Raw genomic sequence first — 12197 nt, forward strand, 5'->3', positions numbered from 1 at the left:
CAAAACAGGAACATTTAATACCAGTTCTCAATATATATCTAAAGTGCATTATGTTACAAAAAACAGAGAAAGTCAGCAGCACCAAGATACGTTCACAAAATAAATACACCAATCAACAAAATAAATTAGGGTAAATGTGACAATAATAACTGTCTTAGCCAATAAAAATAATAAAAAAAAAAATAATAAAAAAAAAAAAAAAAAAAAAGGAAAATTCACAATAACCAAATGTGCAGTTTCGGAGAGCAATGGGACAAAAAGGTTTTATTCTGAGCATTTACAATATTTACAGGTAATAAATATTTTAATACTTCCCATATGTTCTATGTTCACTATTACAGAATACTGCAATATGTCTTCCAAAGTTGTCTTGCTGAAAATATCAGCGTCTCCTGCAGAGAAAAAAAAAATGGAAAAAAACAAAACCAAACAAACATTAATTTTTCACTTTAAATATATAGATCCAATATTAATAACAAGAGTTACTCAGACTATAGTGAGTGCACCTTGGTAATAAGCATTTGCACAAATAAGAGCTGGTTAAATGTGCTCTACAGTATTAGATATATTTTCAAAATCTATTTCTTTCAGTGTATCTCAGCTGACAGTATGAAGACCTGTAGTTTATTGACTCAGACCATCTACACTGCTATGCTGTAATCTCGGACAAATAGGAAAGAACTTTGGTTTTCTGTAGGGCCTTGCAAAATAACATTCCTGAGTGCAACAGGTAGAAAAAATGTATCAGTCTATAATAAATATATCAAGGGCGTATAGCTGAAGAACTGAGAAATTTCATTTGAGGATAAGAAAAATAAATTTCCTTTTGAACATTCTGGCAATCACATCCCTCTTGCATAAGCACCTTGGGCATTGGCTGGTTTATGATTAGAATTGTCCCACAGGATTATTCAGTCTCTCTTTCTCATGGTGAGACCACCAGACAGACTGTTCATCGTGGAGCTGTGTATTTCTGAACTGTCATGACCATGAGTTCAACACTGTTGAAGTCAGTTTAGGTCTTAAAGCGAAGAGATCCTTTACAGCATGTCTCTTTAAGGAGTTTAATAAAAGAAGAGACTTTATTCCTGAAACTCTCCCTTTCTGAGCCAAACATCTAGGACTGGAAAGAAAATGAGTATCCCATGTTAGGCCATGACTCCTGTTGCACTCAGACAAAGATGAAAAATTCAGTGTCAGCTGTATACAGCCCTAAGATTTGGGAGCTTTCTAAGGGATGCTAGTGGGCTGGTGTGAGTTCTGTAATACTCCTTTCCTTGTGAGCATGGGAGAACAAAAGCAGAGCCTGCTTCTATCTGGCGCACGTAGTACTTGCTCTACATTATTTCAGCGCTGCAGGAAACGCTGAAGGGTTGGGCTTTTTTCCCTTCTGCTGCTGTGAACAGCACATTTCTGTAATGCACCTTGGTTCCCTGGGAAACAGCTATAGAGTGGAATGCAGAGCTATAGGACAGAGTGTGATTCGCTCTGCTTCTGGATGGATCACTGAAGCTGTGGGTAGCGTTCCACATGGCAGACGTGTGTGGGCGTGAGACACACACAAAACAGCAAATCCTTGAGAGTTTAAGGGGATATTTTTATGTTCACATTGCAAGGGAAACTACATTTAACACAAGGGAGTCTGCTTGTTTGAAAAGTTTCTTAGGAAATTAGGTAATAACAGTTTAATTGAATTGGAATGGGAATAGAGCTAGAATGTTCATGAGAAAGAATTTTTAAGTGCCTGGAATGGAACTACTAGCATGAAGCTCCTCAGTGATTAACTAGGGCAATATTAGGATGTGTTCAGGCTGTAGCATAACAATGGCACAGTTCATACAGCATGACTGTATATGTGTATCTGCACTACACAGGGCTGTTTTTAAGAGGGTGACATTTTCACTCTGGCTTGAATTCTGGTCTTTATTGTAGAGTTTAAGCTAAACCACAGCTCAACAGTGAACTCTGTACTAATGACTACTTACAAGATATTTTCTGTGATTTTGCCTCTGATTGTCTACATTTATGAGATACTTTTCATAGTAATTAAAAGTTTTGGTTTTTTTTCTGATCTAAACTCAAAATTTTGGAATGGAGATTGGGCAGAGAGTTGGCATGAGGATTTTAATTCAGCCTATCGTATAATAGCAGGAAGGAATAAGATGTACGGGGGAAAAACAGGCTACTGCACTATGCATATCCATTTCTTCATTGTAAGGAAGTTATGCTCCTGCTCTGCTGAGCTGAAACTAGTAGCATGCTACAAAAACAGTTTTTACCAATGTAGTATTTGGATATCATGTTCACATGATCCTTCCTTGTACAGTACCAGCAAATAGAGGAGAAGATCCTGATTTAGTTCAGCATTGCTGAGGAATCAACTTCACCAAAACTCAGTCATCCCTCCATCTAAATTGCCCCCTATGTGCCAGTAACAGCACAGAAAACTGCACCGAACCTGTCTCCCTCTATCTAAAGCAAACACAGGAAGTTAGGTCTTGTATTCATTTAGATCTTAAATCTTTTGTCAACCTTCAGGGATAATTGTAGATTCATACTTGAGCTGGGCAGAACCAACATAGTATACTCTGTCCTTGTGAAGGAGGAAAAGTGTTTTCCTGTTTCAGGGTTGCTCTTTAATTTTTTTCAATTAAATATCTACAGTACAGGGCCTCTAAAGAGGCCTCTAGATTCCTAAAGGAATTTGCTTCTGTAATGTCATAATCTTGGGCATGTTGGGCAACAGTATCAAAAAGGTAAAGTCAGGATTCCAGCGTAAAGCTTACTGCCTTCAGTTATTCAATCATGACTGAAACAGGAAGACTAAATTCAGACTACTGTCTAAATTCAGGCTTATATCTGCCATTCTCTTACAGCTCCTTGTGGTTGTATACACAAAGAAATAGTCAAATTGCCCATGGATTTTTTTCCCTACTATCATGATCTCTGTGTGTTGCAAACTCTTCTGCCACCGCAGTTCCTTAAGACCTACTGAAAGTTCAGATATCTCCTGACAGGAGTACCAGAACGTGCCTTCCTTAGGCGACTGTGACAAATCCATCCTCTCTTACATCACTAATGACTACTGTAGCCACACTAACAGGTTTGTGGCCAGGGATGCTGAATGACTGGCCTTGGATACCAGTAACTTGTGTAGATGCCAACAGAAGTTGAGACAATAGAGTATGCTGCAAACAACACCCTCTGAATTCTAACAAAAGTCTGAATTTTATAAGTCTCACAGCTGGCGTCTCTTTCTAAGGGACATCCTGTGATCTAGTGGTATTTCTGTTGTGTCTCATTGTGCCAAAGCAGAAGGAAAGGAGACAGAAGGGTGGGTTTTCTTTGTTGTTGAGAATGAAAACACTTGAGGATAACTGAGGAGATGATTACTTGGCCTTGTCCACAAGTGTACACACTTCAATTAAACTGAGATAACTGCAAGAGGATGAGTCACTTGGCACACCTCTGCTTGAAACGTCAGTACACCTCTGCCCTAAAAACCCTTCATTGTCATACATGAGGAAAGCACATCTACTTCCAAAAGTAAGGCTCAACATTTTTCAGCAGCCGTATAATTGTTTCACAAGCTAGTTGAAGTATGAAGCTGAATTAAAAAATTCTAATTGCATGGAAAATCTTGTGGCAAAAGACTGGTCTGCACCGTTTGCAGACATTAGCATGAGGATTTTTCCATTTTCTCTTCTAAGATTAAATAGTAAAATGAAAAATATAAGGTAGGGACAGGAAAGTTACCAGAAAAGGAAAATGTTGAGAGAAAAGAAAGGAAATTTTGTCGTTTTATAAACGCAGAGCCTTAATTAAAACTCAAAGTTTTCAGTCTGTGGTGGCCTGAGATACAAAGTGAGAGACACTAGGAAGTTTTAATGAATTTGATGTGCTTTCTTTCAGCAGAAATAACTCTTATTGCTATACAGTTTCTAAAAGCTCGTTTTGAGAATAAGCAGTATACTAGAATTTTTTTGCGATCAGAAAAGAAGCCTTCACGGAGTGTATACTATATGATAATGACTCTGTCACCAGAGGTAAAATACTTACTTTCTGGTGCAGATTTGACAGTGGGAAGCAGAAAGGGTTACTTACCTTGACACGATGCACAGCTGAAAAACCCACTGCGTACCTATGGCCATAAAGATGTGCTACTACTCCAAATTCAAATAATGCCTTGACCTCACACACAGAAGGGTAAGAATTTCAGTAAATGTATGATATGCATGTGGAAAAGATATAGCGGAATTACCTTAAAATATGATTATGTGTAGTAATGGAGTTGTCCAAGACTGGGCTCTCAGTTACATTGCTTCCATACATGCCAGAATTTAGCCAAGCTGAGCGAGCTCGCCTCTTTTTCTTCTCTTGTTCCTTACGTTTTCCAGGCTTCGCTTTCTTTTTCTTCCCTGATACCTTCAGGGGCTGCTCCTTATAGGTCTGTGATTTGTTTGTCTCCTGAGTTAGGTATCTGCCCTCATCTTCACTGCCAAATCGGACAGGGTAGTTCTTCGTGTTGGTAGCAGGCTTAGGATTAGGTGAGACCTCTGAAGTTGCACGGATTTCTGCAGTGTTGACACCTTCAATTAAATTTTGAAGGAATATCCTTCTTCGTAAGTCTTGGATTGATTTGCCCTTGTCATGCAGTAGCTGGTGCTCTGATACAGCCCGTTTGCTGAAGAAAGAGAGGAACAGAAAGAGGCATTTATGATTTGGTGATTGCCAAATGCTTGGCAGCGATCCTCTCTCCTCTAGTAGAGACCATGCACCAGATCTCAGAGCTGGAGACATCCAGTGAAATCACACTGCTGGAGCAAATCCTGATTCTCAAAGTAGCTGCTCCCTACAGAGAAAGGAAAGGCCTAAACTAGTAATAATTCTCAGCTGACTGACCACACATCACTGGATGTGGGGTTGGATTACTCACTACTCAGTTCTAGGAAATCTTCTAAATTCTTAATATATCACACTTCAGGCAGTAAAACCAGGAAGGTAGTTTCCAGAGATAGGAAAACTACAGCATCAGGTAATGGAATACAGCAGCCAAATAAGAGGGAATAACAAGTTCTGAAGCCAGAAGCTGTATTTATACAGCATCATTCTAATAATTTTCTTCTGCACAGTCACATACTTAGTAAATATAAATAAATGCATGAAAGCGTATTTCAGTTCTAAATTTAAATAAGTACAATTGTAGGAGTGTAATGGAAAAATGTTCAGATTTGGGTGCCTGAAACATAAGCTCTTCTGTCCATAATGAGCTATCCAGAGAGGCAGCTTGCTCAACAGCAGTGATGAATATCAGCCGCTCATGTTGGTTTTGCTACTTGGTCACTTATGTCTAATTACATTTTTAGATGTCTTCATGGCATTCCATTAAAATGTGAACTTTATGGGACAGACTCCTTGTCTTTGCAAAGTTTTACGTTAGCCCTCCAGAGCATTTTGGTTTCAATAAGTCTCTGGTATTCTTTCAAAGTTCATGATATTTTAGTTCACTGATCTCTTTCTAGATTCTAGAGGAATTAGGAGATGGTTATAAATCTGTCTTTCAGAGATTTCGTATTGGCAGATAAGGCATGAAGTGTCTGAGGAAAGAAGATATAAGTGGCACCTGGATAATAAATATCTGTGAAAAATAGTCTTTTTTTCTTGGTGTGGGATAGATGCACAGCTGCACTGTGGACCACAGAAAGACTGCAGGCTGGGATTTTAGTCATGTTCTCATGAACACTTTAATAAGTTTATCCTTCCAATTGTCCTACTTCAATGTACTGAAATTGGCTACGTATCCTCTCATCTTGTATCAGGGTACTTTTTGTGACTGGATTCTTACTGGCCAAAGAAAATGTATTCATTGCCTTGCCCGTCGTGTAATTATTTGGTCAGCTAGCTGAATACATAGCTGTTTCTGAGCACTGGTAAAATGGGAGAAACACACAAATGTCAGTGAGCATTCCTTCCTTCCTTCCCATCTCTAATCATCCTGCAAGATTTCAAAACGTAGTGGACAATGATGGTGTGCTAAATGGTTGGAAGTGTTCTGTAATTTATCTTGCAGAGTCCGTTTAGATTTGTGATTTGACCAACACTAGAGCTATTTGAATTTGGTAACTTCATGTAGCATGGGTTTAAGAGCATCCCTTTCACTATTTATCTTTGTAAATTTGCAATTTTGTTAGTATCAGGTTCAACTGTTTAGTTCAAGTGATACTGCATCTCCATTACTCCACATAAAATTCAAACACTTCTCCCATTCTACTGACAGATGGCTGTTTTTGCAGGAAATGATGCAACCAGGATACTTGCTCAAAATCAGGCTTATGTACTCAAGTTTGTGAGCACACATTTAGCCAAAAATTGTCTGTGATGCTTTAAGTGTTCCCAAATCAGATGAACATCAGATGACTTCAGGCCTTAGGGCAAGTGCTTTATGTCCTCCAACTTAATGTTTCCAAGCGAAAATGCAATACAATAATACTAAGCTGAACCCATATTGTTTTATTCTCTTCAGTACAGCTGTGACCATTAATGTAAGCTCAAGATCTCTCCCAGGATAGTTTTTTCTGACCAGTTCAACTCTCCAATAGCCATCTCTAACAATCTTCTCATTAAGGTCAATCTGATCTGCAAGTGCACCAATAAAGCTAGCACCTTAGTCTCCTCTGAATACTACTTCTCTGCTCTTTGTCAGGCTGTCCATGGTGGTGCACATTACTGTCCCAGCTTCAGTAATCTATTTTCCCAGAATTTTTGCATGGAAAATGCTCTCCTTCTCCTCTTTGAGTCTGTAAAAACATGCAAAATCTTTGTGATTTACTGAGACTAAAATAGCGCTATTTATCACAGACAGCCTAAAGCCACCCTGACCCTTTAAAGGTTATTTGGTCAATTTACCCTCTGTGACAAAATTCTGAATCTCTAAAGCCTGTTATGAAAGTACTCTCAATTGAAAAGCTTTTCCATTTTACAGAGCTGAAGCCTAAGTATTTAGTTCCGGATCACAAAAGACAGTCAAAGAGCATTATACAATCTACATATTGTGCAAGTAGGCATTTCCAAAATAATTCAAAGACTGACATGTGAAGGGTTAGTGTGCCAAACAGGGTGGGTTTCTGTTTAAATGTCTGTATGATATTTAGCATCAAGTCTGTCCCCAAATAATGATCTGCTATTCCAGATAATTGCATAACATTACACAGTGTTACATTTCATATGACTTTTATTACTCAGTCAGGCTAAAGGATTACATTTTGCCTACAAATTTCCTTTTTATGCTCTAGATCGAAATATCCCTAAACAAAGATGACATGGCAGATATATATCTCATTGACCTTCTACCTCCTTCTACTCAATTACTTGAACAACTCTTTTGTTTATAAATCAGGGAAAAATACTTGCCCAAGACTGATGTAAGAAGTACTTCATATTGCAGATATCAACAATATCTCACCCCCACACACCAAGCAGGAACGTAATGGAAACTGAAATGATTGCGTTCACATGTCAGGGACAATATGTAAAAATATTAGACTGTTAGGGTTAAGATGACCCACTGGAGGTTCCTTCCATCCTTCTATAAGAGCATCTATCATTCAAGGAAAAAGATTCTGACACCAAACCAAGTACAGTAAATACTAAACAAACTCATGAGAGGTGCTTTTGAGAGGATGGTGATGGTTTGTATTTGAGCAGAGTGCCCAGATTAACCACTGTACCCAAGTACACTGCGTGCATATGAGACCTAATGTCTTGTGGGAGAAACATTAGAAAGTCATTCTGACTTTAAGCATGTGCTTTCAGATAAGCTGTTCTGTTCAGGCACATTCTTCTTATTTTTTGTTTTCTCAGTAACTAGAGTCACCAAGAAGAAACGCTTTTCAAGCAACAACTTTCTATTTCAGAATTCCTCTTCTTTAACTTTTATTATCCTTGACTGTTCACATTGAATCTGATCAGCAAAATAACTGGAAAGGATTCAGTCAACTCACTATCTGGGTTTTGCAAGACAGAGCGCCCTTGCCACTGGCTCCAATGGTTCAGCAGCTTTCATTCCCTATCTTGGAGTTATGAAAAATATTTTCAGCAGGTTTGGGGACATGGTGCAGCAGCATTTGGGCATGCTGATAAAAATATAGAATTTCACTTTGAGACATTATTGGGTTTCTCAGAAGTTCTGTAGTAACTAAAATATTTCCATAACAAATAAGCCTGGCAATCTTCTCTTGGAACAATTTGATATGGCTTTCCTTGAGAGATTTTTCTTAGCAAGGCCTAGAGAACCAAACCTGTTTCATTTTGACTATTTTTGCATGGCTATAAGAACATGCTCTGGTATTCTCATTCGCTACTGGGTTAAGCATTTTAATGAAAACAAACCTATATATTATATCTGTCTGTATGCACACATACACATATATATATAGACTTAAGTGAGTTATTAACCATTAACTCTAGGAATGGTTTGTGGTGATATTAAAACAGGACACATGTTTGAGTGTGGTGTCTGTGTTTGTGCTGTACCCACAAACAAAACAATGTGAATGCCACTAACTAACAGCTAACTGGTTTCTTGTGCATGTTTTACATGCCATGGCAAAGAGGTGGCTGAGTAATATGTTTCAAGTGTTTAACTTCCACTTTTTTTTCTCCCGCAGCCAGGATGGAATTGGGTTGTTGGGAAGACCTCTAATCCTGACTTCTATAAACGAATGTTAGAACAATGCTTACCTCTCTCAAGAAGAGAAAGATTATTTCTCAGCAATTTTTATTTTTTACAAATTTGGCTTATATCCAGTTCAGAGTTTCTCAGCATAGGAAATACAGCATTTTAATGCACTTCAATTATTTTAGGATTTTATATATGAAACTGAAGATTTGATCCTCTGGGTAGACAAAGATTATGCTCTTAAATGAAAAGAAATAGCTCAACGGTGGCTTTCAGGAATAGAAAACAGCTAAACACTAACAGATTTGATAGAACACATTGTAGCACTAGCAGCAACATGATGTTCTACACAATTTGCTGTAGAAATTTGCTTGTACGACATCGTATTAGCTGTCTGCTTGGTGCCAAAGTTCAGGTGTGTTTGAAGTCGCTTCACCTGGTGGATATTCTTGTTACTTAAACAAGAGAAGTGATATTTGAAAATTTTGTCCTTATGGACGTAACAAAACAGTTACAAGGAAACCCATGTGAAATTGCTTGCTCTGTTATGTTTCCCCACATGTTGTAACTGAATTTTCTAACACTCTTTCTGTAGCCCAACTTCCTTCTGAATTCCGTAAGAATATAGCCCTCCACAGTCTGTCTAAAGTGTTTCTACTTTAAAAAATCTGATGCAAGCCCAATAAAAGCCAGTGAAATACACATGTAAGGCAACTGCTCCTGCATCAGTTCAGTGGTTTCTCTTCTGTATTTTGCTTAGGATATATTAGTATGAGCCATGATGATTATTTTGGAAGGAGCAAAAGGATCGTTTCCTGAAGAGAATCTCTTAAGTTACATTATAATTTGTCAGAAATATGCTTTTGCTTTTAAGTCATATGTTGGACTCTCTTTGAAAAATAAATAAATAAGTAGCTGAAGTGCCAGTCCAAACAGCGTTCAGTTCCCCAGTTTCACGATGGCTGTAACTGATGTGCATTTTCACTACCCTTATCGATACTGGCTCTGTGCCAGCACTGTAGTACATGGCATTTCGTACTACCTGCAGAACCGGCAACAACCCGATGAAACGTACAACTCCCCTCAGAAGCGCAAAGAGGTGCACCAGCAATAGCTCACCTCCGACAAGCGTGCAGCTGCACGCTGCTCCCCGCAGGTCGGAGTCCCTCTGTGCCGGTATTGCCATCCCAGTACTCTGTCAGCACAGAAACTTCCCCGAACGTCCCTTGCCATTGTCTCAGCCCAAACCGAGCCCAGAGCAAACTGAGGCAGGCAGCCCAGTCCACAGCCATGTTTACCAGGACTCCCCTCAGCACCCCCGGGGTCCCGGGCCCTCCTCACCCACACCCTGACCGAAAGAAATTTAGGTAACTCACAGTCTGCGGCTGATCCCCTCTACCGATCTTCCGTAGGAGGGCACAGAATAACTCAGCAGAAACACCGCGAAACTCCACTGCTGAAAGAGTTTCGTGAACATCATATCCTCCGGGGCTTAAACCTGCAAGGAAAGGAGGGGTCAGTCCTGAGCGACACATGCGCGGGCTCCGTCCCCAGGCAGTCCCTTGCTGTCAGTTCTGCCAGCTCGCAAGCTGGGAAGGATAAACAACTTTTGGAACTCTTCGCAACAGCTCACTTCTTCCAAACTTTGCTCCGTCTCTCGCCTTTCCTTGCTGTCTGCCGCTCGCTCGCTTCCTCCCTCCCTCCGTCCGTCTCTCCGCCCTCTCTCTGTCTTCGGCCTCCCGGACGCAAGATCTCCCTTAACACTAGTTTAAAAAAAGTCTAGCTCGTATTTGAATCGTGTTAAAGAGAGTGTCCCCCCGAGCAGTGTTCAATTCTAAGCTGGAAAGCGGCTGTCCCAAGGCTTTATGTTACAAGAGAAGCCCTCTTTTCCAATAAGGAAAGATTTCCAAAAGTCATCTCAGCTCCTACTGTAAACATACACTCACACAGGTCCAGGCGGGCAGAAAGTCACTTCTCTAAGTATACCTCTGCAAAAGTCAGATTCACACCCTCTGTTCCTGAGAACTTGCGTTCTCACTGTGACGAGCGCCCCGAAGAAAGTAAGGAGCTCTGCCCAGCAGTTCCATGTCTAAGCGGGGCAGCGCGGTGCCGCCCGGGGGTTGGTAGGCACGCCAAGCCTCGCAGGTTGGAGGCCGCGATGCTCAGGCGGCCCGGGGCAGCCCGCGGGAGAGCTGCGGGAGCACGGCGGACTTTGCAAAGAGATGGCGCCCGAGGAACATGTGCGGAGCCCTGTACGTATTCGCAGCCAAAAGGGAGGCTGGAAAGCAGCACTTCCCGGGACCGGGATCAAAAGGGAGCGGAGAAAGGGAAACACCCGACAACACAGGCACGCAACAGACCCTGAGCGCTCCGGCCAAGCAATCCGCATCTTCTGCAGCCGAACTTTTTCCTCTCTCCCTTTCCCTTCCCCACTTGGTGTTTACCCTCAGGTCAGCACCTCCTCTGCCGCAACACGAATCCTCCATCCGAGGGGCAACTTCCAGCTCAATCCCCAAAACCCAGTCTAGGATTCTTTCCACCTTTCCTTTCTCACACCTACCGTTGTTCGTCGCAGTTCCTCAATTAGCTGGAGGGCTGATTCCTAATGATGTTAATTGTACGCTAGTAAAGGCGGGGAGGGGGAGGGCTGGGGGGGGAGGGCTGGGGGAAGGACTCGGTGTCTACGAACACAAGCGCTCTTGGCCAAAAAAGTAAGTTAGTGGAAAGTTTTCTCCTCTCCCTTTCGCCTTCACTTTCTTCCTGTGTGGAAGTGGCTCCCGCCAGGGAGATTCATCCCCTGGGTCAAGTCGCTCTGCAGGGCGGAAGGGTCAGTGGGAGCGGGGCCAGGCCGGAGCCCCCTCGAGACCCGGTCTATCCCGTATCCCTCGGGACAACCCCGCGTCTCGACACCCAGTTTTCCATCTCTGGAAAACATTTACGTAAAACCAAAGTTACCACAGTCCTCCCTTTTCTCCAGCCTACATGAGCAAAGAAACTGCCCCTGGCCCTGCTGAAGCAATGAGAAAGCCAAGGAACCGCGGCGTGTCCCATTCCTCTTTTCCCCTGAGAGCTCGATTTACAGCAAAAGCTTCTCCTGAGCCCTCACAAGCCGCAACAAAACGCTGAGGTGTGCCGGGTGGTAGTTTCTGCTCATCCTCTGCCCACTGTCAGGAATGCTTTCTGGGAAATTTTGTGTACAAGCAGAACATTTTTATACCTGCAGGTTATTTTACATTAAATGGTGCTTGCTGCCACAATAAACCCCCACCTCCTTCACCAAATTTCATAGCATGCCAGCAAATAAAACCAAAAACATAAGCGCTGTAACAGAAATCATGTTGAAAACATTAAATCGTTTCTGCTGTAGATAAATTCCATGAACACCTGGGAGGCTATAAAAGTATGGGTAATAAGCTTCTTTGAATTATACTGTCATTTTGACTACTTAAAAATAATTGTGAAATTCCTTGAGAACAGGGGGGCGCCGGGGGGGGGGGGGGGGGGGGGGGGGGGGGGGGGG

General features: G+C 41.4%; 1 protein-coding gene across 4 annotated transcripts in view; it reads right to left on the bottom strand.

Moving 5' to 3' along the window:
* Positions 1 to 238: 238 nt before the first annotated feature.
* PTHLH (parathyroid hormone like hormone) overlaps positions 239 to 12197 on the bottom strand; it is a 12669-nt gene continuing 710 nt past the window's right edge. The window contains exons 1-4 of one of the 4 annotated variants that reach the window (XM_042890177.1): positions 11238 to 11250; positions 10054 to 10175; positions 4262 to 4684; positions 239 to 392 (exon numbers count right to left, since the gene is read on the bottom strand). In XM_042890177.1, coding sequence (XP_042746111.1) covers positions 383 to 392; positions 4262 to 4684; positions 10054 to 10157 — 537 coding nt within the window. In that variant the 5' untranslated portion in view covers positions 10158 to 10175; positions 11238 to 11250 and the 3' untranslated portion in view covers positions 239 to 382. Of the gene's footprint in view, positions 393 to 4261; positions 4685 to 10053; positions 10176 to 10310; positions 10368 to 10623; positions 10681 to 11237; positions 11251 to 12197 lie in introns of those variants that run through there. The other 3 variants (XM_042890178.1, XM_042890176.1, XM_042890179.1) reach the window with 3 other exon arrangements.

The sequence above is a fragment of the Lagopus leucura genome, unplaced genomic scaffold (assembly GCF_019238085.1).
Source record: "Lagopus leucura isolate 7727_CA_CO unplaced genomic scaffold, USGS_WTPT01 Super-Scaffold_100159, whole genome shotgun sequence".
In the NCBI taxonomy this organism is placed as follows: domain Eukaryota; kingdom Metazoa; phylum Chordata; class Aves; order Galliformes; family Phasianidae; genus Lagopus; species Lagopus leucura.